This window comes from Melospiza melodia, chromosome 23 (genome assembly GCF_035770615.1).
Source record: "Melospiza melodia melodia isolate bMelMel2 chromosome 23, bMelMel2.pri, whole genome shotgun sequence".
Classification (NCBI taxonomy): Eukaryota; Metazoa; Chordata; class Aves; order Passeriformes; family Passerellidae; genus Melospiza; species Melospiza melodia.
The window spans coordinates 9,537,310-9,563,586 of record NC_086216.1 but is presented as its reverse complement, the minus strand read 5'-3'; the positions used below and the strand labels follow the sequence as shown (position 1 = coordinate 9,563,586).

At 56.9% G+C, this 26,277-nt stretch overlaps 1 protein-coding gene across 1 annotated transcript; it reads left to right on the top strand.

Annotated features, from left to right (window-relative positions):
• The first annotated feature begins 345 nt into the window (after window positions 1-345).
• Window positions 346-26,238, top strand: DMTN (dematin actin binding protein). Its single transcript, XM_063175415.1, has 17 exons — window positions 346-442; window positions 5,247-5,299; window positions 6,538-6,591; window positions 12,625-12,699; window positions 14,102-14,257; window positions 15,259-15,303; window positions 15,383-15,491; window positions 17,097-17,153; window positions 17,236-17,388; window positions 17,476-17,585; window positions 18,766-18,871; window positions 19,830-19,891; window positions 20,025-20,073; window positions 21,631-21,638; window positions 21,824-21,883; window positions 22,780-22,860; window positions 24,276-26,238. Exons 3-17 carry the CDS (start codon window positions 6,574-6,576, stop codon window positions 24,387-24,389), a joined length of 1,203 nt encoding a protein of 400 aa, XP_063031485.1. The 5' UTR covers window positions 346-442; window positions 5,247-5,299; window positions 6,538-6,573; the 3' UTR covers window positions 24,390-26,238.
• Window positions 26,239-26,277: the final 39 nt, after the last annotated feature.

The window sequence follows — 26,277 nt, the reverse complement described above, 5'->3', positions numbered from 1 at the left end:
GTGTCCAGGGGCTTGTCCTGTGCATCCCCCATCCCTCTCTGAATCCACAGGATTGTCCTGCACTCCTTCCATCCCTCTGTGTGTTCCCAGGACTGTCCTGCACCTCTTCTGTTCCTCAGCGAGGCCGAAGGACGCTCCTGCACCTCCTCCATCCCTGCGTGCGTCCAGGGGATTGTTCTGCACCTCCTCCATCCCTCTCTGAGCCCGCAGGATGCTCCTGCACCTCCCTCATCCCTCTCTCAATCCCCAGCACTCTCCTGCACCTCCTCCCTCCCCGGCCGAGCCCCGGGGCCTCTCCCGGTGCCGCTCCCGGTGCGGCGGCGGGCGGGGGGCGGTCGCTGTGGTAACGCGCGTGCGGCGCAGGGGCGGGAGCGCTGCTGGGCGCGGGGATGGCTCCCGGCGGACGGGCAGCGCTGCCTGCGGGCCATGGGCTCCCCTGAAGGTACGGCCTGACCCCCGCACCCCACCCCGCACCCCCCGCGCGGTCCGCGCTCGCTTGGAACGGTTGCGCGAAACGCCGCGCGTTGTGGGTCGGAGCGGGATCGGGGCGCCCCCCGAACTCCCCCCGGCGTGTCGGTGCCGCGGCCGGGTCAGGAGCCGGAGCAGCCCCCGGGCGCAGGTGGCAGCCGCCGAGCAGCCGCTGCGATCGTCTTCATGCTTGAGAAACTGGGTTAGTGGCGGCGGCGAGGCGGCCGCAGCCCCGATGATTCGCGGGCACGGCCCCGGGGGGCGGCGGGGGCCGGGGAAGCGCCCCGGGCATGGGGGGATGGCTGAGCCAGGAGCGGGGATGCTCCTGGCGCTGAAGGACGCGCGTGTGCATTCCCCTGGGGCCGTATCCCCGCCAGATGTTCACCGCTGGGCCTGCATCCCCCCAGATGTGCAGCCCTGGGTGTGTTTCCTCCCAGATGTGCAGCCCGGACACACCCCAGGCCCTGCGTGTCCATCCGGGGGGGTCCAGCAGCGCTTTCCTTAGCGGGGGTGCGGGGAAACTGAGGCAGCGAGGAGCAGGAGCAGCGAGGAGGAGCCCCCGAACGGGCGCTGCTGCCGCTGTCACCAGGCAGCGCTCCCACACAGAGCCGGGAATAGACTCCGGCTCCCGGCGCTGCGGCACCAACGCAGCCCCGCCGCCCCCGGCGCCTCCGGCCGCGGCTCCGCTCCCGAGCCCCATCCCGGGGCGCCGGCACCGCGATCCGAGGGACCCCGGAGGGATGGAGGCGGCCGCAGCCTCCCCGCCCTGCCCTGGCCAGAACCGCGACCCCCGGGGTTTGGGGGAAATTGGCGTTTTGGGGGCCAGACCCCAGCGCTGGGTTGTGGCAGATTCCCCAGCACCGCCCAACCTGCGCCGGTGCCGCGGATGGAAATTCCCGCTGGATTTCCCGTCCCTGGTCAGCCAGGGGTGGGCGCAGCGCCCCCAGACCCATCCTGGGGGTCGCATCGAGGGGGAGGTTCCGTCCCCCCCCCTCCCCACGCTGCCGCAGCCCCGCGCGGTGCTGGCGGTGCCCAAATCCCCCCAAAATCCCCGCAGGAGGAGCGGGGGCGGCCGCGCCCTGTGCCCAGCGGGGGCCGGGGGGTGCCAGGGCTGGGTTATTCCCCTGCCAGGCCGGGTTATCGCTGTTTTCCTCCCTCTTTGTGCCGGGGAAAGCGGGAGGAGCGGCGGCCAATACTGCTTCGTCATGATGCCGGCTAATTCTCCTCTTGTTGGGAAAGGGACTGAGCCAGCAGCGAGCCGGGGAGAGGCGAGCGCGGCACCCACGCGGCCACCGCCGCCCCCTCCCCGGGCAGCCGCGCACACTCCCGCACCCTCCCACGCCCCACGCAGCCTCCCCCGCACGCCCCGCGCGGTTATCGGCGGCGGGGCCGGGCTGCCGGGGGGTGATAGGCTCGTGCCGCCGTTCTCCCGCCCGTTCCGCCGCTCTCCCGGCTCTGGATGCGCCGCAGCCCCCGCGGGAGCCCACGCGTGATTTCGGGGGCTGGGTGCGAGCATCGGCCCGCAGGGATGCGGTGAGCGCGGCCTCGGGTGAGTGAGCGGCTCGGCGGGGACGGGGACACGGTGGGAGCCGGGTGGCGGTGGCCGCTCTCCGTTTTCCCGTCGCTTTTTTCCTCCCCCCCGCCCCCCGCCACGTTTTGTCCCCACCTTGTCCCCATCGCTGGCGGGAGGAAGGTGGGGACCCCTCCCCGAGCCCCCCCGGGCCACCCCCGTGTCCCCGAGGGACGAGGCCGGGGCCGCCCAGCCCCACCTGAGCAGGGAATTTGGGAATTTGTGGGGTCTCAGCGCTGCTGCTGCTGCTGGGGGGGAGCCCCCCCAAATCCATGAAGGGTTTGATGCTCCTTGGCCGTGGTGGACGCGGAATTTTGGGGTGCCCCAACCCCCCTGGCAGAGCCCGGAGGGGCCAAATTCCCATTTAGTGGAGCGTTAGTGAGGGATTTAGGGGCAGAATGAATTCCCTTTTCCCCACGCCACAGAGCATTGTGGGGGAATTTAGGGGCAGAATAAATTCCCGTTTAGAGGAGCATCGGGGGTGGATTTAGGGGCAAGAATAAATTCCAATTTCTGCACCCCCATGGAGCATCGGGGGGGGGGGTGATTTAGAGGCAAAATAAATTCTCATTTCCCCACTGCCACGGAGCATCGTGGGGGGAGTTAGGGGCAGAATAAATTCCCATTTAGAGGAGCATCGGGGGTGGGTTTTGGGGCAGAATAAATTCCCATTTAGAGGAGCACCGGGGGTGGGTTTCGGGGCAGAATAAATTCCCATTTAGAGGAGCATCGGGGGTGGGTTTCGGGGCAGAATAAATTCCCATTTCTCCACCCCACGGAGCATCGGGAGGGGATTTAGGGGCAGAATTTGGGACGCAAATTTGGGGCGTCCCCCCTAATCCCTTGGCCGTGGATGGAGCTTTCTCTGGGGGGGGCGGTTCTCTGGGCTCTGGGTGCCAGGCTGGGGTCGTTCCAGGGCCACTTTGGGACCCCCGGGCCCGTCCTGGATGTCCTGTCAGGTGTGACCCCAGACCCCCCAGTCCTGGGGTACCCAACGCTGGGCGTGCAGAGCCAAGGGTTGGCAGATCCTGGGGGGGTTTTTTGGGGTGCGGGGGCTCCCCCAAAGCCTCAGGGGGAGGCGCGGAGGGCGCGGCCTCCTCACACATCCCCGGCGGGTCCCTCCGCGTGCGGGATGAGCAGGCTAATCCCACTCTAATCCCGGATTAGGAGCCACGTGAGGCGCGGCCCGGAGCGGGGCTGTGGGGTGGCCATCGGGACAGGGGGGCCGAGCAAGGACCCCCCCCCCATCATCCCCGAGGGTTTTGGGGTTCAGGCCGCGTCTCCCCCCCTCTTTACACCTGCAGGGCAGGCCCGGGGGAAGCTGCGCTGGCCCAGATTCCGCGGATGGGAGGAAACGAGGAGGTGGAAATTCCTCCTTCATCTCCGTCCGCTCCGGGATGGGGTGGGCGGGCTGTTGATACCCCCCCCTCCCCATCCGTGCGGGGAAACTGAGGCACGGATGGAAAAACGCCCGGCCGGGGGTGGCAGCTGGTGGCGTTTGGTGGCTTTGGAGGCCACCGAGGTGGCGGGGCAGTGACACGGCAGCGATGGCCGGCGACAGAAACAGGACAAGGGAGGAACCGGACACCGGCGGGGCGCGGGTCGCGGAGCCGCTGTCACTGTCGCTGTCGCGCTCAGGTTCCCGCTGGGGCCCCGCGTGTGGCCGTGCCTCAGTTTCCCCGGTGAGCGCGGAGGATGCTCCGGGCCTCGCCGCGCTGTTTGTTTGGAGCTTTGCTGGGAGGAGGAGGAGGAGGATGAGGAGGGCTGGGCCGGGCTGGGAAGCGCCGGACACCGTTCCAGGGCTGGCGGGATCCGTCTGTTCAGGGAACTTGTGACCCCGAATGTCCCCCCGCCCGTGTCGCTGCTGGCTGCGAGCCGCGACAGCCGCGCCGCAATTCGGTGACACTCGGGGGGGTGAGGAGGAGGAGGAGGAGGATGGAGGAAGGCCGGGGGTCCCCTGGGGGTTCTCAGGGCCTGGCTCCTGGCGCGGCGCCGGGCGCTGATGGCTTTGGCGGCTGCGAAAAGTCAAATCCGGATTTCCTCGGGGTGGGGAGGAGGGAACCGAGCTCTTCCCGCGGCAGCGCAGCCCCGGCTCCGCTCTCGGGGGGGGCACCGGCACCCCTGCATCGCTGTGAGCCCCGCCCGCACGCGTCCTGTCCGTCTGTCCGTCCATCCATCCTTCCTTCCTCCCTCTCTCCCTTCCCACGCTCCCCGCCCGGCTCCTGTCGGTGCCCTCAGCGTCTCCCTGACAGGGGGGTGACACGCTGCTTGTGTCCCCCCCCTCCTGTCCCCGCTCCCCCGAGCCCTCCTGGCCGGGAAAATCCCAAAACAGCCGCGCTTATCTCGGGCCAGGCGCGGTTCCACCGGGGCTCGTTGCCATGGGGAGCGCGGGGCGGTGGCTCCTGCCCGCTCCTGATAAGCTGTCCCCGCGCTCTGGGGACACGGGGGGGGGGTGGCACAGTGGTGGCCGAGGTGGCACTGCGGGCCTGGCACCTGTCGCCAGTTTGGTGGCGTCTCTCCGCACGCCCGAATCGGGTTTGTTTTCCTTTTCGCTCTCCGCCGTCGCCTCCATCCCCTCGCCGTCCCCGCGTCCCTCCGGTGTCGCCGCGTCCCTCCCGTGTCCCCGCAGCGCCACCGGGGGCGGGGGGCGAGCCTGGAAATTGTGAGCTCAGGGCTGTGCCCGAGCGGACAATGCCGCCCTTGTGCCGCTCGGGCACTGCCCGTGCCACCGATGCCGGGGCTGGGCATGGGGTCAGCGCCTTCAATCCCATTCTGGGGCGGCTCTGGGGGGTCTTTGTGGTGGGGGGTCCCCAGGGAGGGCTCCGGCAGCCCGGGGATGCTCCCGTTCCATCCCCGCCATCTGCGCTTGGGGACAGCGGGCTTGGTGTCCCCAAAGGCGGTGCCACCCCCGTGCCCTGCCCGGGCCGCTGTCACTGTCGCTGTCGCTGTCGCACGAGCTGTTTCCAGCTCCGTCCCTCCCGAAAGGAGAATTTGGCGGAGAATGGGGAATTTTCCCCTTTGTGAGCGCCTTTGTGGCCCCGCGGCGCGGCCGGGCCCGTCCCGTGCCCGGGGAGGGTTCTGGAGGCCGCGCGAGGGACAAAAGGGCGACACCGTCAGCACGGGCGGGCACGGGGACAGCGTGGGGACAGCGCGGGGACAGGGGCAGGGCTGGCACCCGCTCAGCGGCGCCGCTGTGCTCTCCCTGCAGGGGGAACGGCCGAGCCCCAGCGCCCCGGGGGATGCGGAGCCACGGAGGCGGCGGTGAGTGCGGGGCCCGCTCCTGTCACTGTCCCTTGTCACCGTGCCCTGTCACTGTCCCTTGTCACTGTGTCCTGTCACTGTCCCTTGTCACTGTGCCCTGTGTGTCACTGTCCCTTGTCACTGTGCCCTGTGTGTCACTGTCCTGCCTGTCACTGTCCCTTGTCACTGAGCCCTCCCTATCCCCTGTCTGTCCCCCTGCTGTCCCTGCTTGTCCCCTGCCTGTCCCTGTCCCTTACCTGTCCCCTCCCTTCACTGTCCCCCTCACTGTTCCCCTCCTGTCCCTTACCTGTGCCCTGCCTGTCCCTGTCCCCCTGCCTGTCCCTGCTTGTCCCCTGCCTGTCCCTCACCTGTCCCCTCCTGTCACTGTCCCTTGTCACTGTGCCCTGCCTGTCACTGTCCCTTGTCACTGTGCCCTGTGTGTCACTGTCCTGCCTGTCCCTGTGTCCTGCCTCTGCCCTGCCTGTCCCTGTCTGTACCCTGCCTGTCCCTCACCTGTCCCCTCCCTTCACTGTCCCCCTCACTGTTCCCCTCCTGTCCCTCACCTGTCCCTTACCTGTGCCCTCCCTGTCCCTTGGTGTCCCCTGCCTGTCCCTGTCTGTACCCTCCCTATCCCCTGTCTGTCCCCCTGCCTGTCCCCTGCCTGTCCCTCACCTGTCCCTTGGTGTCCCCTGCCTGTCCCTGTCCCCTCCCTGTCCCTTACCTGTGCCCTCCCTGTCCCTTGCTGTCCCCTCCCTGCCCCTCACTCTTTCCCCTTCCTGTCCCCTCCTTGTTCTTCCCCTGTGCCCTTCCTGGGGGACAGTGGTGGCACCTCCTGGCACGCCTGTCCTGCTGCCAGCACTGGGGCCGTGCCACCCTCGTTTGGCACTGGGGCTGTGCCACCCCTGCGCTGTCATCGTGCCACCCCCGTGCCCGCTGTGGGGATGTGCCACCCCGGGGCTGTGCCACCCGCATGCCACCCTCCTTTGGCACCGGGGCCGTGCCACCCCCGTGCCCGCTGTGGGTCCTGCAGTGCCCAGCCCGTGCCAGGGGGGCGGTGGGATGTGGGACCTCCAGCCCGGGGCTCTGTGCCCACCCTGGCAGTGCCCAAACCCCTGGGGGTCTCTGTGCCCACCCTGGCAGTGCCCCGTGCCCTCTGTGCCCACCTTGGCAGTGCCCAAACCCCCGGGGGTCTCTGTGCCCACCCTGGCAGTGCCCCGTGCCCTCTGTGCCCACCCTGGCAGTGCCCTCTGTGCCCACAGGAGCCTGTGACTGACACAGCCCCAGCCCGCGGCTGAATGGAAAGGCTGCAGAAGGTACGGGGGGCGCGGGGGGGGGGGGGGGTGGGGACGGGTTTGGGGGTACCGGGAGGATAAAGGGGGTCCAGGGAGAGACTTGGGGGACTGGGAAGATCTTAGAGGTGCAAGGAGGGTCTTGGGGGTCCCAGGAGGTTGTTTGGGGTCCCAGGAGGGTCTTGGGGTTCCAAGGAGGGTAAACGGGGTCCTGAACAGGGTTCTGGGGGGTCCGGGAAGGGTCTTGGGGTTCCCAGGAGGTTGTTTGGGGTCCTGGGAGGGTCTTGGAGGTCCAAGAAAGGTCTTGGGGTTCCAAGGAGGGTAAAGGGGGTCCTGAACAAGGTTCTGGGGGTCCGGGAAGGGTCTTGGGGGTCCCAGGAGGGTCTTGGGGTTCCAAGGAGGGTAAAGGGGGTCCTGAACAGGGTTCTGGGGGGTCCGGGAAGGGTCTTGGGGGTCCCAGGAGGTTGTTTGGGGTCCAGGGAGGGTCTTGGGGATCCAAGAAAGGTCTTGGGGTTCCAAGGAGGGTAAAGGGGGTCCTGAACAGGGCTCTGGGGGTCCAGGGAGGGTCTTGGAGGTCCAAGGAGGATGTTTGGGGTCCAGGGAGGGTGTTTGGGGTCCGAGGAGGGTCTTGGGGGTACAGAACAGGGTTCTGAGGGTCCAAGGAGAAATCTTGGGGGACTGAGAAGGTCTTGGGGATTCCAGGAGGGTCTCGAGGCTCCAGAGAAGGCCTTGGGGGTCCAAGCAGGGTGTTGGGGGGTCCAGAACAGTGTTCTGGGGGTCCAAGCAGGGTTTTGGGGTCTGGGGAGGTCTTAGGGGTCCAGAGTAAGGTTCTGTGGGTCTAGGGAGGGTGTTGGGGATCTAAGGAGGATCTTGGGGGTCCAGAACAATGTTCTGGGGGTCCAGGGAGGGTCTTGGGGGACTGGGAAGATCTTAGGGGTCCAAGGAGGGTTCTGGGGCCCGAGGAGGGTCGGTCTGGGGGTTCAGAACAGGGTTCTGGGGGGTCCGGTGAAGGTTCTGGGCTTCAGGAAAGGTGTTGGGCTGCCAAACAAGGTGCTGGGGGTCAGGGGAAGGTGCTGGGGTGGAGAACGGGGTGCCTGGGGGTCCAGGGAAGGTTCTGGGGGTGCAAGAAAGGGTGTTGGGGGTCTGGGAGGGTGCTGGAGGTGCTGGGGGTCCAGAGAAGGTTCTGGGGGTCCAGAGAAGGTTCTGGGGGTTCCATAAAGGGTGTTGGGTGTCCAGGGAAGGTGCTGGGGTGGAGAACGGGGTGCCTGGGGGACCAGAGAAGGTTCTGGAGGTCCCAGAAAGCTTCTGGGGGTGCAAGAAAGGATATTGGGGGTACAGAGAAAGCGCTGGGGGTGTGGGGCAAGTTCTGAGAGTGCAGAACGGGGTGCTGGGGGTCCAGAGAAGGTTCTGGGGGTTCCATAAAGGGTGTTGTGGGTCCAGGGAAGGTGCTGGGGTCAGGGGAAGGTGCTGGGGTGGAGAACGGGGTGCCTGGGGCACCAGAGAAGGTTCTGGGGGTCCAGAGAAGGTTCTGGGGGTTCAATAAAGGGTGCTGGGGTCTGGGAAGGTTCTGGGGTAGAGAACAGGGCGCCTGGGGGTCCAGAGAAAGTTCTGGAGGTCCCAGAAAGCTTCTGGGGTGCAAGAAAGGATATTGGGGGTACAGAGACAGTGCTGGGGGTGTGGGGAAAGTTCTGGGGATGCAGAACGGGGTGCTGGGGGTCCAATGAAAGGTGTTGGGGGTACAGGAAAGGTGCTGGGGTCTCAGGAGGTGCTGTGGGTTCCGGCAGGGTGTTGGGGGGTACAGAGAAGGCTTTGGAGGTCCAGGGAAGGATGTTTGGGGCCTGGGCAGGGTGTTGGGGGTCTGGGAGGGTGCTGGGGGTCCAGAGAAGGTTCTGGGGGTTCAATAAAGGGCGTTGGGGGTCCAGGAAAGGTGTTGGGGATCTGGGAGGGTGCTGGAGGTGCTGGGGGTCCAGAGAAGGTTCTGGGGGGTTTAAGAGAAGGTTCTGGGGGTTCCATAAAGGGTGTTGGGGGTCTGGGAGGGTGCTGGAGGTGCTGGGGGTTCAAGAGAAGGTTCTGGGGGTTCCATAAAGGGTGTTGGGGGTCAGGGGAAGGTGTTGGGGGTCTGGGAGGGTGCTGGGGGTCCTGGCCGGGTGCTGGAGGCGCGGGGGGTCCTGGCAGGGCGCTGTTTCATGGGGTGCCCCGCACGCACACGGGGCTGGTGCCAAAGGCAGGGGCAGGCCTGGGCTGCTGCGAGCAGGGCCCTGCCTTCCTCCTCCTCCTCCTCCTCCTCTCCAGCCCAGCCTGGCAGCCCCATCTAGCGGCAGCGCGTCCTGGCCGAGCGCTGTCGCCTCCCAGCTGTCCCTGCCCGTGCCACCAGAAATGCCAACCCTCAGGGGTCTGGGCTCCGTGGGTGTGACGGCGCTCACGGGGGATGAGGGTCTGGGCATGAGGATCTGACTCCGTGTTTCTGAAGGCTTGATTGATTATTTTATGATATATATTACATTAAAACTATACTGAAAGAATAGAAGAAAGGATTTCATCAGAAGGCTGGCTAAGAATAGAATAGGAAGGAATGATAACAAAGGTTTGTGGCTCAGACTCTCTGTCCGAGCCAGCTGACTGTGATTGGCATTAATTAGAAACAACCACATGAGACCAATCCCAGATGCACCTGTTGCATTCCACAGCAGCAGATAATCATTGTTTGCATTTTGTTCCTGAGGTCTCTCAGCTTCTCAGGAGGAAAAATCCTAAGGAAAGGATTTTCCATAAAAGATGTCTGTGGGCACGGGGGGATCGGGTTCTCCGCTTCCCACAGTGACCCCGAGATGTGTTAAAGTCTCTTTTCCCACCCCAGCAGCCAAAAAAGGAGCCAGAACTCTTCTATCTCCATTCCCAATGTTGCTTAGTGTATTTCATCTATAAAATTCCTTCTCTGCCCAGCCGAGTTTTATTCAGCAGGACAGACAGAAGCACGCTGACACCCTCGGTTATCTTTTTATACTAAAAACTACCTGTACAATATTAACAATTCCTTCCCAACACCCATCACCTGTGTTAGACAGTGAGCTTCTACTCCAAACCAATCTGTGAGTGCCACCATCACAGCAGGAGATGGAGGCCAAGAAGAAGAAGAAGGAGAAAGGCTGGACGTGCCCAGATTCCTCCATCTTGCCCCCTCAACCTCCATTCTAAAACCCCAAAAAATCAAATTTTTCACCCCATGACAAACATAATTATTATTCTGCTTAGACATTTGTGGCTTGCAGGTCTTCATCTAAGCTTGGTAATTTTTTCCATGGGTTAAAATCAAAATCTCAGGTCCCTTAAGCTCTGTGCCAGGGTCTCTGAGCCCCCATTCTCAAACCCCCAAAAAATCAAATTTTTCACCCCATGACAAACTAATTATTATTCTACTTAGACTTTTGTGCCTTGCAGGTCTTCATATAAAGTTGGTAATTTTTTTCCATGGGTTAAAATCAAAGCCACAGAGGTGTCTTGAGTTCCGTGCCATGATCTCTGACCCCCCATTCTAAAAACCCCAAAAAATCAAAATTTTTCACCCGTGACAAACTAATTATTATTCTACATAGACTTTTGTGCCTTGCAGATCCTCATCTTAAGGTTGGTAATTTTTTTTCCCCATGGATTAAAATCAAAATCTCAGGTCTCTTGAGCTCTGTGCCAGGGTCTCTGAGCCCCCATTCTAAAAATCCCCAAAAATCAAAATTTTCACCCCATGACAAACTAACAATTATTCTACTTAAACTCTTTTGACCTGTAATTCTTTGTAATTGTTTTTTCTTTTGACTCTTTTGACTTGTAATTCTTTGTAATTGTTTTTTCCAAGGGCTAAATCAAAGGCACAGGGGTCTTGAGCTCTGTGCCAAGATCTCTCAGCCCCCATTCTAAAAACCCCCCAAAAATCAATTTTCCACCCCATGACAACTAACAATTATTCTACTTAAACTCTTTTGACCTGTAATTCTTTGTAATTGTTTTTTCTTTTGACTCTTTTGACTTGTAATTCTTTGTAATTGTTTTTTCCAAGGGCTAAATCAAAGGCACAGGGGTCTTAGGCTCTGTGCCAGGGTCCCTGAGCCCCCATTCTAAAAACCCCCAAAAATCCATTTTTTCACCCCATGATAAATTCACTCTCATTCCGCTTAAACTTCCATGGCTTGCAGGTCTCCAATAAGGTTGATAATTTTTTTTTCCATGGGTTAAAATCAAAATCACAGGGGTCTTAGGCTCTGTGTGAGGGTCTCTGAGCCCCCATTCTAAAAACCCCCAAAAATAAAATTTTTCACCCCGTGACAAACTAACAATTATTCTACTTAAACTCTTTTGACTTGTAATTCTTGGTAATTTTTTTTCCCCCCAAGGGCTAAATCAAACGCACAGGGGTCTTGGGCTCTGTGCCAGGGTCTCTGAGCCCCCATTCTAAAAATCCCCAAAAAAATCAATTTTCCACCCCATGACAACTAACTATTATTCTACTTAAACTCTTTTGACTTGCAATTCTTTGTAATTTGTTTTTCCAAGGGCTAAATCAAAGGCACAGGGGTCTTGAGCTCTGTGCCAAGATCTCTCAGCCCCCATTTTAAAAACCCCAAAAAATCCATTTTTTCACCCCATGATAAATTCACTCTCATTCCACTTAAACTTCCATGGCTTGCAGGTCTTCAATAAGGTTGATAATTTTTTTTTTCCATGGGTTAAAATCAAAATCACAGCGGTCTTAGTCTCTGTGTGAGGGTCTCTGAGCCCCCATTCTAAAAATCCCCAAAAAAATCAATTTTCCACCCCATGACAACTAACTATTATTCTACTTAAACTCTTTTGACTTGCAATTCTTTGTAATTGTTTTTTCCAAGGGCTAAATCAAAATCACAGGGGTCTTGAGCTCTGTGCCAAGATCTCTGAGCCCCCATTCTAAAAACCCCCAAAAATCCATTTTTTTTCACCCCATGATAAATTCACTCTCATTCCACTTAAACTTCCATGGCTTGCAGGTCTTCAATAAGGTTGATAATTTTTTTTTCCATGGGTTAAAATCAAAATCACAGCGGTCTTGGGCTCTGTGTGAGGGTCTCTGAGCCCCCATTCTAAAAATCCCCAAAAAAATCAATTTTCCACCCCATGACAACTAACTATTATTCTACTTAAACTCTTTTGACTTGCAATTCTTTGTAATTGTTTTTTCCAAGGGCTAAATCAAAATCACAGGGGTCTTGAGCTCTGTGCCAAGATCTCTGAGCCCCCATTCTAAAAACCCCCCAAAAATCCATTTTTTCACCCCATGATAAATTCACTCTCATTCCGCTTAAACTTTCATGACTTGCAGGTCTCCAATAAGGTTGATAATTTTTTTTTCCATGGGTTAAAATCAAAATCACAGGGGTCTTAGGCTCTGTGTGAGGGTCTCTGAGCCCCCATTCTAAAAACCCCCAAAAATAAAATTTTTCACCCCGTGACAAACTAACAATTATTCTACTTAAACTCTTTTGACTTGTAATTCTTGGTAATTTTTTTTTCCCCCAAGGGCTAAATCAAAGGCACAGGGGTCTTGGGCTCTGTGCCAGGGTCTCTGAGCCCCCATTCTAAAAACCCCCCAAAAAATCTATTTTCCATCCTGTGATAAACTATCATTCTACTTGTAATTCTTTGTAATTGTTTTTTCTTTTGACTCTTTTGACTTGTAATTCTTGGTAATTTTTTTTCCAAGGGCTAAATCAAAGGCATAGGGGTCTTGAGCTCTGTGCCAAGATCTCTCAGCCCCCATTTTAAAAACCCCAAAAAATCCATTTTTTCACCCCATGATAAATTCACTCTCATTCCACTTAAACTTCCATGGCTTGCAGGTCTTCAATAAGGTTGATAATTTTTTTTTCCATGGGTTAAAATCAAAATCACAGCGGTCTTAGTCTCTGTGTGAGGGTCTCTGAGCCCCCTGGCAGGGGTTTGAGCAAGGACAGACAGACAGATGCCCTGAATTCTGACACAGGGGTGTCCCCAAAACCCCTGGGCTGAACCCCCTCCCCATTTTCCATCCAGCAGCCTCTGACCTCCCCTGGGAGCGTCTGCTCTTCGCGCGGATCCAGCGTTCCCGGCTCTCCCTCCAGCATCGTGGTAAGGAGCCGTTCCCCGCTCCCCACCTCACCCCTAAATCCCTGAGGAGGTCGGGATGGGACCCCCAAAACCATCCCCGTTCCCGCCGGCACGGCCTTGGAAGGTGTGAATCCTGAATTTCCCAAAAATCCCCTTCCAAACACCAAATGAAGGTGTTTTCCCTTCATTCCAGGCCAAAACGGACAACGAGGTCTTGGAGTACGAGGACCTTATAAAGAATTCCCTAAATTTCCCAAAACTTCCCTAAAATTCCCCAAAAATTCCCTAAATTTCCAGAATTTCACTTCTGCACCCCAAATCAAGGTGTTTTCCCTTCTTTCCAGGCCAAAATGGACAACGAGGTTCTGGGCTACAATCCCATTATTCACAATCCCATGAGCTCCAAGTACTTTACAAAAAAATTCCCGAAATTTCCCAAAATTCACTTCTGCCCCCCAAATGAAGGCATTTTCCCTTCTTTCCAGGCCAAAATGGACAATGAGGTTCTGGGCTACAATCCCATTATTCACAATCCCATGAGCTCCCAATCTCATGAGTATCCATTCCCAACCCCATTGAGCTCCAAGTACCTTACAAAAAATTCCCGAAATTTCCCAAAATCTCCTTTCTGCACCCCAAATTAAGGCAATTTCTTTTCCTTCCAGGCCAAAATGGACGACAAGGTCCTGCGGTACAAAGACCTTGTAACAAATTCCCAAAAAATTCCCTTCTGCACCCCAAATGACTTTTTCCCTTCATTCCAGGCCAAAATGGACAACGAGGTCCTGGGCTACAAGGACCTTATAAAAAATTCCCTAAATTTCCCAAAAATTCACTTCTGCACCCTCAATCAAGGTGTTTTCCCTTCATTCCAGGCCAAAATGGACAACGAGGTCCTGGGCTACAATCCCATTATTCACAATCCCATGAGCTCCCAGTCTCATGAGTATCCATTCCCAACCCCATTGAGCTCCAAGTACCTTACAAAAAATTCCCCAAATTTCCCAAAATCTCCTTTCTGCGCCCCAAATTAAGGCATTTTCCCTTCATTCCAGGCCAAAATGGACGACAAGGTCCTGCGGTACAAAGACCTTGTAACAAAATCCCAAAAAATTCCCTTCTGCACCCCAAATGACTTTTTCCCTTCATTCCAGGCCAAAATGAACAATGAGGTTCTGGGCTACAATCCCATTATTCACAATCCCATTCGCTCCTAATCCCATTGAGCTCCAAGTACCTTACAAAAAATTCCCAAAATTTCCCAAAAGCTCCTTTCTGCACCCCAAATAAAGGCATTTTCCCTTCATTCCAGGCCAAAATGGACAACGAGGTCCTGGGCTACAAGGACCTTATAAAAAACTCCCTAAATTTCCCAAAAATTCACTTCTGCACCCCAAATCAAGGTGTTTTCCCTTCATTCCAGGCCAAAATGGACAACGAGGTCCTGGGCTACAAGGACCTGGCTGCCATCCCCAAGGACAAAGCCATCCTGGACATCGAACGCCCCGACCTGATGATCTACGAGCCCCACTTCACCTACTCGCTGATGGAGCACGTGGAGCTGCCCCGCAGCCGGGAGGTGAGCGGGAATTTCCAGGGGTTTTTGGGAAAATCCGACCTGGAAAGAAGAATCGACATGATGGATTAGAATTCTAGAATGATACGAAAAAAATTCCAGCAGAAAAATAGCTGAAATTGATTAAAATTCATTATAATTCGTGGCGGCTCGTGAAGGTTGTTAAAGTTGTTGAGATTCAGTTAAAACCGTGAAATTCGTGAAAAGTAATTAAAAATAATTAAAAATTAAATTGAAATTAATTAAAATGAAATGAATAAAAGATAAAATAAAATTTTAAAAGAAATTAGCAATAAATAAAATTTTATTATAAATAAAATAATGCTTTATAATTATATTTAATATATTTAATACTATATTAATTCAGTATATAATATACATTATATTACATTGTATTACATTCCATTCCATTTTATTTTATCACATTCCATTTTATTTTATCACATTCCATTATATTCTATTACATCTACATTATATTATATTAATCATATTATTTTTATATTTTATAATTATTTTAAAAAGAAATTAAAATAATTAATAAAATTAATTAAAATGTAATGTATTATATTACATTATATTATATTATATTATATTATATTACATTACATTACATTACATTACATTACATTATATAATTTATAAAAATAAATTATAATATCATGTGTTATATTGCACAATAAATTATAATATAAATTATAATATAATGTATAATGTATATATATTATATACATTATGTATATAATGTATATATATATACACATATACATAATATATACATTATATATTATGTGTATATACATATACATAATATATATACATTATATACATAATGTATAATGTATATAAATTATAATATAATGTATAATGTTACACTATATTGCATTTAATTATATTGTATGATATTATATTAATTATATTTATTTTCATATTTTGTAATTAATTTAAAAATTAACTAAAATAAATTAAAAATAAATTAAAATTACTTCAATCCTTGCCTTCTGCAGCGCTCCCTGTCTCCCAAATCCATGTCTCCTCCTCCATCTCCAGAGGTGAGTGCTGGTCCTGCTGTGGGATGAGGGGGTGGTGCTGACCCGGGGGGGTCTCTGACCCCCATCCCGTTTCCCACAGGTGATCCGGGAGTGGCTGGAGAGCCGCCCCCCCAGCAGCACCCCGCTGCCCCCCTCGCGCCAGGGCCCCGCGCCCACCCGCAGCAGCGTCCAGCACTTCCACCGCCCCGGTAACGGAACCGCCCCGGCGCCCCAAACGGGACCCCGGCACTGCCCGGGCCAGCCAGGCTACCCTGGAGCCTCCTCCCAATCCCATCACCTCCCATTCCCAACCCCATCAGCTCCCAACCCCGTGTGTTCCCAGCCCCATAAACTCCAATTCCTAATCACATGAGTCCCCATTCCCAACCCCACCAACTCCCACTCCCAACCCCGTGTGTTCCCAACCCCATGAGTTCCCATTCCCAACCCCATGAGTTCCCATTCCCAACCCCACCAACTCCCACTCCCAACCCCATGAGTTCCCATTCCCAGCCTCATGAGTTCTCATTCCCAATCCCATGTGTTCCCAAACCCATAAATTCCCATTCCTAGTCCCATGTGTTCCCAAACCCATAAATTCCCATTCCTAGTCCCATGTGTTCCCAAACCCATAAATTCCCATTCCTAGTCCCATGAGCTCCCAACCCCGTGAGTTCCCACTCCCAATCTCATGAGTTCCCATTCCCAACCCCAAGAACTCCCACTCCCAACCCTATCAGCTCCCACTCCCAATTCCATGTGTTCCCAACCCCATGAGCTCCCAATTCCCTGAGCTCCCATTCCCAACCCCATAAATTCCCATTCCCAATCCCATGAACTCCCATTCCCTGCCCCATGAGCTCCCATTCTCAACCCCACGAGCTCCCAATCTCACGAACTCCCATTCCCAACCCCGTAAATTCCCACTCCCATTCCCATGAGCTCCCATTCCCAACCCCGTAAATTCCCATTCCAAACCCCATGAGCTCCCAGTCCCAACCCCAGAGTTCCCAATCCCAACCCCATGAACTCCCATTCCCATGAGTTCCCAATCTCATGAACTCCCATTCCCAACCCCATGGGTTCCCAATCCCAACCCCAGAGTTCCCAATAACAATGCCATGAACTCCCACTCCCAACCCCATGAGCTCCCAATCCCAACCCAATAAATTCCCAATCCCATAAATTCCCACTCCCAATCCCATGAGTTCCCACTCCCAACCCCACAAATTCCCATTCCCAATCCCATATATTCCCAACCCCATGAGTTCCCATTCCCAATCCCATAAATTCCCACTCCTAATCCCATGAGTTCCCAATCCCATAAAAAAATTCCTGCTCCCAATCCCATGAATTCCCAATCCCATAAATTCCCACTCCCAATCCCTTGAACTCCCATTCCCAACTCTGCAAATTCCCACTCCCAATCTCATGAACTCCCACTCCCAACCCCAGAGTTCCCAATAACAATGCCATGAACTCCCATTCCCAACCCCATGAGCTCCCAATCCCAACCCAATAAATTCCCAATCCCATAAATTCCCACTCCCAATCCCATGAGTTCCCAATCCCATAAAAAAATTCCGGCTCCCAATCCCATGAATTCCCAATCCCCTAAATTCCCACTCCCAACCCCACAAATTCCCACTCCCAATCCCTTGAACTCCCACTCCCAACCCCACAAATTCCCGTTCCCAATCCCATATATTCCCAACCCCATGAGTTCCCAACCCCATGAGTTCCCATTCCCAATCCCATAAATTCCCAACCCCACGAGTTCCCACTCCCAACCCCAAACCTCCCTTTCCTCCCAGAGACCGACACCACAGAGCTCAACATTTACAAGAAGCCCCCGATCTACCGGCAGAAAGGTGAGCGTGGGAAGGGCAGGGGGGTCCATCCCATGGGATGGGGCACCCCAGGAATGCCCCCTCACCCCCGCTGTGCCCCCAGACCACCATTCCAGTGCCCACCACGGGAAGCATCTCATCGAGGACCTGATCATCGAATCCTCCAAATTCCCGGCGGCGCAGCCCCCAGACCCCAACCAGCCCGCCAAGATCGAGACCGACTACTGGCCCTGCCCGCCCTCGCTGGCCGTCGTGGGTAGGTGGCACCAGGGGGCTCTTCCCTCCCGGAGACCCCAGGTGGGGTGGGAATGGCTGGAATGTCCCTTTGTCCCTTTTCCCGCAGAGACGGAGTGGAGGAGGCGGATGGCGTCCAAGAGAGGCGAGGAGGAGGATGAGGATCTGACCGAGGAGATGAAGAACCTGCGGGAGCTCCAGAGGCAGGAGCTGAGCAAGGTCAGGGCTGGGTGGCACCTCTGAGGGGCTGGGGGTGATGGGACCGATCCCAATGGGTGTCCCTTGGTGGCATCTTTGGGGGGCTGGGGATGATGGCACCGATCCCAATGGGTGTCCCTTGGTGGCATCTTTGGGGGGCTGGGGATGATGGCACCAATCCCAATGGGTGTCCCTTGGTGGCATCTTTGGGGGGCTGGGGATGATGGCACCAATCCCAATGGATGTTCCTTGGTGGCATCTTTGGGAGGCTGAGGGCGCTGGCATTGGATGTCCCAATGAGGGTCCCTTGGTGGCACCTCTGGGGACTGGGAGAGCTGGCACTGATCCCAATGGGGGTCCTTTGGTGGCACCTCTGAGGGGACACTGGCACTGATCCCAACGAGGTCCCTTGGTGGCACCTCTGAGGGGCTGGGAGTGATGGCACCAATCCCAACAGGGGTTGGGATAAAAATAAATTAAATTAAATTAAAATAAATTAAAAAATAAATTTAAATTAATTCAATCCTTGGTGGCACCTCTGAGGGGCTGGGGGTGATGGCACCAATCCCAACAGAGGTCCCATGGTGGCAGCTTTGGGGGGACACTGGCACCAATCCCAACAGGAGTTGGGATAAAAATGAAATAAAAATAAATTAAATTAAAATAAATTTAAAACAAATTAAAATTAATTCAATCCTTGGTGGCAGCTCTGAGGGGCTGGGGATGCTGGCACCGATCCCAATGGGGGTCCCTTGGTGGCAGCTTTGGGGGGCTGGGGACAATGGCACTGATGCCAATGGGGGTCCCTTGGTGGCATCTCTGTGGGGCTGGGGGTGATGGCACCGATCCCAACAGGGGTTGGGATAAAAATAAAATGAAAATAAATTAAATTAAATTAAAATGAATTTAAAATAAGATTAATTCAATCCTTGGTGGCAGCTCTGAGGGGCTGGGGGTGATGGCACCAATGCCAACGGGGGTCCCTTGGTGGCACCTCTGGGGGGACACTGGCACTGATCCCAATGGGGTTCCCTTGGTGGCACCTCTGAGGGTGTGATGGAACCAATCCCAATGGAGGTCCCTTGGTGGCAGCTTTGGGGGGCTGGGGGAGCTGGCACTGATCCCAACGAGGTCCCTTGGTGGCAGTTTTGGGGGGCTGGGGGTGATGGCACCGATCCCAATGAGGTTCCTCGGTTCCCAGGTCACCTCCAACCTCGGGAAGCTGATCCTGAAGGAGGAGATGGAGAAGTCGCTCCCGATCCGGAGGAAAACTCGCTCGCTGCCGGACCGGACGCCTTTCCACACGTGTGAGTGGGATGGTTCTCCTGAAGCCCGGCCCTTTCCCTCCTCATTTCTGGGTGCCTGCACCCCCAAATCCCGCCTGTACCTTCCAAACCCCACCTGCACCTCACAAATCCCTGCCTTCATCCCTGCCCGTCCCTGATGGTCCCTCCCTGTCCCTAAATGTCCCTGCCCATCCCTGATGGTCCCTCCCTGTCCCTAAAGGTTCCCAAAAGTCCCAGCCCTCCCCTGATGGTCTCTGCCCATCCCTGCCTGGCCCTCAATGGTCCTAAAGCTCCCTGCCTGTCCCTGGTGGTCCCTCCTGTCCCTAAATGTCCCTGCCTGTCCCTGGTGCTCCCTCCTGTCCCTAAATGTCCCTGCCCATCCCTGATGGTCTCTGCCTGTCCCTACAGGTTTCTGCCTGTCCCTGCCCATCCCTAAAGGTCCCTAAAGATTCCTGCCTGTCCCTGCCAATTCCTAAATGTCCCCATCCTTCTCTGCCCATCCCTGCCTGTCCCTAAAGGTCCCTGATGGTCCCTACCCATCCCTGCCTGTCCCTAAATGTCCCCAAAGGTCCCTGCCAGTCCCTGCCTGTCCCTAAAGGTCCCTGATGGTCCCTACCCATCCCTGCCTGTCCCTAAATGTCCCCAAAGGTCCCTGCCAGTCCCTGCCTGTCCCTAAAGGTCCCTGCCAGTCCCTGCCTGTCCCTGATGGTCCCTACCCATCCCTGCCTGTCCCTAAAGGTCCCTACAAGTCTCTGCCCATCTTTGGTGGTCCCTGATGGTCCCTGCCCATTCCTGGTGGTCCCTGCCCATCCCTGCCTGTCCCTAAATGTCCCCAAAGGTCCCTGGCAGTCTCGGCCTGTCCCTACCCATCCCTGACTGTCCCCAAAAGTCCCTTCCTGTCCCTGCCTGTCCCGAAATATCCCTAAAGGTCCCTGCCTGTCCCCAGCTGTCCCTGACTCTCTCTCTGCCTCTCTCCCAGCCCTCCACACGAGCTCCAAGAGCTCCTCCCTCCCCGCCTCCGGCCGGAGCACCCTCACCCGGGTAAGTGACTGTCACCTGTGTGCCCCCCAACACTGCTGGGGTCACCCCAGGCTGCTCAGGGGTTGGGTTGTCACCCCTGTGACCCTGTCCCTGTGTCTGACCCTGTCCCTGTGTCTGTCCCTGTCCCCCACAGCTGCAGTCAGCAGAGTTCGGCTCGGCGGGGAGCGAGAAGGGGAGCCCTGGTGAGGGGCAGGGACTGGGGGTGTCCTGGGGAGTTGGGGTGTCCCTGGTGGTGTGGGGGTGATCCTGGGAGTGTGAGGGTGTCCTGGGGTGATCCTGGTGGTGTGGGGGTGATCCTGGGGTGTCCCTGGAGATGTGGGGGTGATCCTGGGGTGTTCCTGGGAGTGTGGGGGTGTCCTGGGGGTGTGGGGGTGTCCTGGGAGTGTGGAGGTATTCTGGGGGTGTCCCTGGGAATGTGGGGATGTCCCTGGGGGTCTGAGGGTGTCCCTTGGTGATGTGGGGGTGTCCTGGGGATGTGGGGGTGTCCCTGGTGGTGTGGGGGTGATCCTGGGGTGTCTCTGGAGATGTGGGGGTGTTCCTGGGAATGTGGGGGTGTCCTGGGAGTGTGGGGATGTCCCTGGGAGTGTCCCTGGGAATGTGGGGATGTCCCTGGGAGTCTGAGGGTGTCCTTGGGGATGTGGGGGTGTCCTTGGGGTTGTGGGGGTGTCCTTGGGAGTGTGGGTGTGTTCCTGGGGGTGTGGAGGTATTCTGGGGGTGTCCCTGGGGATGTAGGGGTGTCCTGGGGATGTGGGGGTGTCCCTGGTGGTGTGGGGGTGATCCTGGGGTGTCCCTGGAGATGTGGGGGTGTTTTAGGAAATGTGGAGGTGTCCCTGCGGGTGTGGGGGCGTCCTTGGGGGATGTGGGGGTGATCCTGGGACTGTGGGGGTGTCCAGGGTGATGTTCCCAGGAATGCGGGGGTGTCCTGTGGGTGCTGGAACGTCCTGCAGAGATGTGGGAATGTTTTGGGGGTGTGGGGGTGTCCCTGGGAGTGTGGGAGTGCCCTGGAGATGTGGGGGTATCCCAGAGATCGGGGGGTGTCCCAGAGAATGTCCCCCGGAATGTGGGGGTGTCCTGGGGATGTGGGGGTGTTTTGGGAGTGTCCCCAGGAATGTGGGTGTGCTCTGGGAGATGTGGGGGTGTCCCGGAGATGTGCGGGTGTCCTGGGGGTGTGGGGGTGTCCTGGGGATGTCCCTGGTGATGTGGGGGTGATCCTGGGAGCGTGGGGGTGATCCTGGGAGTGTGGGGGTATCCCTGGTGATGTGGGGGTGTTTGGGGAGTGTCCCCAGGAATGTGGGTGTGCTCTGGGAGATGTGGGTGTGCTCTGGGAGATGTGGGGGTGTCCCGGGGATGTCCCCGGTGATGTGGGGGTGTTCTGGGAGCTGTGTGGGTGATCCTGGGAGTCTGGGGGGGGGTGTCCTGGGGATCTGAGGGTGTCCCTGGAGATGTCCCTGGGAATGTCCCCAGGAATGTGAGTGTGCTCTGGGAGATGTGGGGGTGTCCTAGAGGGATGCTGGGATGTCCTGGAGATGTGGGAGCCTTTTGGGGATGTGGGGGTGTCCTGGGAATGTGGGGGTGTCCTGAGGGATGCTGGGGTGTCCTGGGAGGTGCGGGTGTGTCCCTGGAGACGTGGGGGTGTCTCAGGGACCGGCAGGGTGCCACAAGCCCGAGCTCAGTGGGATGCGGGGGCGCAGCACAATGTTGGGGTCCCCCGGGCTGAGCCCCCTCCTCTCTCTGTGCAGCCCTGCAGGTAAGAGCTCACCCGGACACGGACACGGAGACACAGGAACGGTGACGGGGGCGGGGAGGGGACACCGGGGCCACCACCTCGGGACGGTCCCTGCAGGGGGGGAGGCACCTGGAGCTCCTCACCCGGGCTTCAAGAGGGGGGAATTGGGGGTGGGGGCCGGGCTGACCTCAGGTTTGCCCCCCCAGAACGGCCAGCGGGGACGGATGGACAGAGGGAACTCCCTGCCCAGCATGCTGGAGCAGAAGGTGAGGGGGGCTGGGGGGGCTTCAATGGGGTTGGGGGCATTGGTAGGGGCTTGGATGGGGTTGGGGGCTCGCCTTGGATGGGGCTTGGATGGGGTTGGGGGCCTTGGATGAGGCTTTGGGGCGTTTGGATGGGGCTGGGGGGTATTGGATGGGGTCAGGGGAGGAGCTTGGATGGGGTTTAGAGGGGATTTGGATGGGGCTTGGGGGGGCTTGGATGGGGTCAGGGGAGGCTCTCACAGCCCTGTGTCCTCCCTGTCGGGAAAATGAATCCACAAACACCAGAGGTTTGTGTCCAAAAAGGAGACAGAGGAGTCCTTTGACTTTATTCCAATCAAGGCAGAGGCCATGGGGCATCCCCTGGGGTCTCTCCAAGTTTTGGAGGACGCAGCCTCCCTTTTTATCCCAATTTCCAGCCACATTTCCCTTCTCTCTTTCTCCATTTCTGAGGGACTTGAGAGGTTCAGACTCCCCGATATACCTGATCCCAACGATTCCCCTCTAATGTATAACCCTGCCTTTTAATTTTTAATTCTTATGGAATTTAGGGGTTTTCCCCCATTTCTGAGGTACTTGAGAGATTCAGACTTCCCAGAACACCTGATCCCAAAGATTCCGCTCTAATGTATAACCCTCCCTTTTCATTTTTAATTCTTATGGAATTTAGGGTTTTTCCCCATTGTTTCTTTCATCTTTCAATATCCAATTTCATTTCTCAGCAAAACTGAAATCAGTTTACTTGTAAAAATCAGTTTATTTGTAAAAGCAAATATCTCTTTCTCCATTCCTCAATCAGTGGAATCCTTCCCATTGTTTCTTTTACCTCCCAGCACTGGTTTGATCAGCCCCACAGCTCGTTTGGAAACCCGAATCCCCCGTTTCTCTCCCCGTTTTTCCAGATTTACCCCTACGAGATGCTGATGGTGACGAACCGAGGCCGAGTGAAGCTCCCGCCCGGCGTGGACAGGACCAGGCTGGAGGTGGGGCTGTGTCACTGTCACCCTCGGGGGGGCTCTGGGGGTGTCACCGTCCCCTGTCCGTGTCACCATTCTCTATTGGTGTCACCGTCCCCTGTCCGTGTCACCATTCCCTGTCTGTGTCACCATCCTCTATTGGTGTCACCATCCCCTGTCCGTGACACCAATCTCTATCTGTGTCACCATCCCCTGTCCGTGTCACCATCCTCTGGGTGTGTCACCATCCTCTATTGGTGTCACCATCCCCTGTCCGTGACACCATCCTCTATCTGTGTTACTATCCAATGTCTGTGTCACTGTCCCCTGTCCGTGTCACCAACTTCTATCCGTGTCACCGTCCCCTCTCCATGTCAATATCCCGTGTCCGTGTCACCGTCCCCTGTCCATGTCACCATCCCCTGTCCGTGTCACCGTGCCCTGTCCGTGTCACCATGCTCTATCTGTGTCACCATCCTCCGGGTGTGTCACTGCCCTCTATCTGTGTCACCATCCTCCAGTTGTGTCACCATCCCCTGTCCATGACACCATCCTCTATCTGTGTCACTACCCAATGTCCGTGTCACCAACTCCTATCCGTGTGACCATCCCGTGTCCGTGTCACCGTCCCCGTCCATGTCACCAACCTCTATCCATGTCACCATTCCCTGTGTCACCATCTTCCATTGGTGTCACCGTCCCCTGTCCATGTCACCATCCTCTGTCCATGTCACCATCCTCTGGGTGTGTCACCATCCCCTGTCCGTGTCACCATCCTCTATCTGTGCCACTGTCCCCTGTCCGTGCCACCGTCCCCTGTCCGTGTCACCAACCTCTATTGGTGTCACCATCCCCTGTCCGTGTCACCATCCCCTGTCTGTGTCACCATGCTCTATTGGTGTCACCATCCCCTGTCCGTGTCACCATCCTCTATCTGTGCCACTGTCCCCTGTCTGTGCCACCGTCCCCTGTCCGTGTCACCAACTTCTATTGGTGTCACCAACCTCTGTCCGTGTCACCATGCTCTATCTGTGTCACTGTCCCCTATCATTGTCACTGTCCCCTGTCCGTGTCACCGACCCCTGTCCGTGTCACCAACCTGTGTCCATGTCACCATCCTCCGGGTGTGTCACCATCCCGTGTCTGTGTCACCATCCTCTATCTGTGCCACTGTCCCCTGTCCGTGTCACCGTCCCCTGTCCATGTCACTGTCCCCTGTCCGTGTCACTGACCCCTGTCCGTGTCACCATCGGCTATCAGTGTCACCCTCCCCTGTCCGTGTCACCGTCCTCTATCCATGTCACCGACCTGTGTCCATGTCACCCTCCCCCGTCCGTGTCACCATCCTCTATCCATGTCACCATCCTCTATCCATGTCACCGACCTGTGTCCATGTCACCATCCCTTATCCGTGTCACCAACCTCTGTCCCCTCCCCTGCAGCGCCACCTGTCCCCCGAGGATTTCCTCAAGGTGTTCGAGATGTCACCGGAGGAGTTCGGCAAGCTGGCGCTGTGGAAGCGCAACGAGCTGAAGAAGAAAGCCTTCCTCTTCTGAGCCCTCCTCCTCCTCCTCCTCCTCCTCCTCCTCCTCGGGCCAGCTCCGTCCGTGTCGCGCCGTGGAATCGCTTCAGGGCTCCCCAGCCGGTTTTTATTGGGGTTCCCCCCGCAGCTCCTCCTCCAGCCCCCCAAATTTGCGCCCCCCCAAATCTGCGCCCCCCAAATCTGCGCCCCCCACCTCAATCCTGGTGGGATTGGGGGGGATTGAACCCGCCTGGCACGGGGAGAAGGTGGGGTCGAACCTGCCTGGCACGGGTTGGGGATTGGGGGGCTCCAACCCGCCTGGCAGGGGGGAATGGGGGGGATTGAACCTGCCTGGCATGGGGAGATGGGGGCATCGAACCTGCCTGGCATGGATGGGGCTGGGGACATTGAACCTGCCTGGCATGGGGAGCTGGGGGGGCACAAACTTGCCTGGCACAGGGAGCTGGGCGGCTCCAACCTGCCTGGCATGGGGAGATGGAGATGGGGGCATCGAACCTGCCTGGCACGGGGGGATGGGGCTGGGGGGGATCAAACCTGCCTGGCACAAGGGATGGGGGGGCTCCAACCTGCCTGGCACAGGGGGAAGGGGCTGGGGGAACTCGAACCAGCCCCTGCCCCCTGGTGGGCACGGTTCGGCTGAGGGGGTCTCTGGGCCTTGTGCCCCCCTTTCCCCCCCCCCCCCAGGAATGTGCCTGGCTCTGCTTTCAGCCCCCTGGCACCGCTGAGGTGGCGCTGGGCGGTTCTGCTGTCCCCATCTCCCACCCCGAGGTGCCCCCCAAGGTGCCCCTGTGCCCACCCCGAGGCTCGGGAAGAGCCCACACTGCCAGACCGATGTTCTCCCAGCAAAGCCAGGCCTAAATCCCAGCTCAACCCCCAATCCCTGCAGCCCCCCAGCTCTGTCCCCCCCCCGGTCCCTCCTGTGCCAGGAGCTGCAGAGGGGACCCCAAGGACACACTGCCAACGCCCCCCAGCTCCGGGCTGGGCAGAGGGGCAGGGGGGGCACCCCGGGGGTGGCAGGGTTGGGGTGGGGGGACCCTGGGGCATCTCCAGCTGTGGATGGGGGGGATGCAGGGGGCGATGATTTGGGGGGCACAGGAGCGATGATCTGGGGGCATTAGGGCGATTATTTGGGGGGCACTGGGGTGATGATTTGAGGGGCACAGGAGAGATGATTTGGGGACACTGGGGCAATGACTTCGGAGGCACCAGAGCGATGATTTCAGGGGCACAGGAGAGCACTTGAGTGATGATTTGGGGGGCACAGGAGTGATAATTTGGGGGGCACTGGGACGATTATTTGGAGGGCACTGGAGTGAAGATTTGGGGGGCACAGGAGGGCACTGGAGTGGTGATTTGGGGGGCACAGGAGGGCACTGGAGTGATAATTTGGCCACCGAACAGACACGGATGGACTGGAGCAGGGCACGGCTCGATGGGCACCGTGCCCGCTCTCCAGGGCTCGCCACTGTCCCTGTCCCCTCCCGGACAAGGCTCGGCACCGGGCAGCACCTTCCCTTCCCTTTCCCCTCTCCAGGCACACGTTTTGGGCAGGACCCCTCTCTCCCCGCACCCCCTGACCCCTCCACGCTCCCCGGTTTTTGTTTCCAGCCACTTTCCAGCCGCTAGACCTTGTTGGGATGTAAAGAATGTAATTTATCGGGAATTCACTGGCCCATACTTGCCTTTCACTGCTACAAACGACATATCTATAAATATATATATAAATATGGGTTGTTTTCGGACTGGACTACAGTGATTCACTTTCTCTGTTTTTTGTTAGAGTTTATTTTATTTGCTGGTGTCGGAGAATCCGCGTGAGAGTGATTTTTTGCTTACAATTAAAGGTGAAATGGCTTTATCCAGCCCGGCTCCGCAGCTTTTCTTCCTCCCCTTGTCCAAAA

Bases quoted from the DNA above. Each gene is read 5' to 3' on its own strand.
- DMTN (XM_063175415.1), top strand. The intron at 12,700-14,101 runs GTAAGGAGCCGT...CCTTCATTCCAG, and splicing joins GCTCTCCCTCCAGCATCGTG to GCCAAAATGGACAACGAGGT. The intron at 21,884-22,779 runs GTGAGGGGGGCT...CCGTTTTTCCAG, and splicing joins CCAGCATGCTGGAGCAGAAG to ATTTACCCCTACGAGATGCT.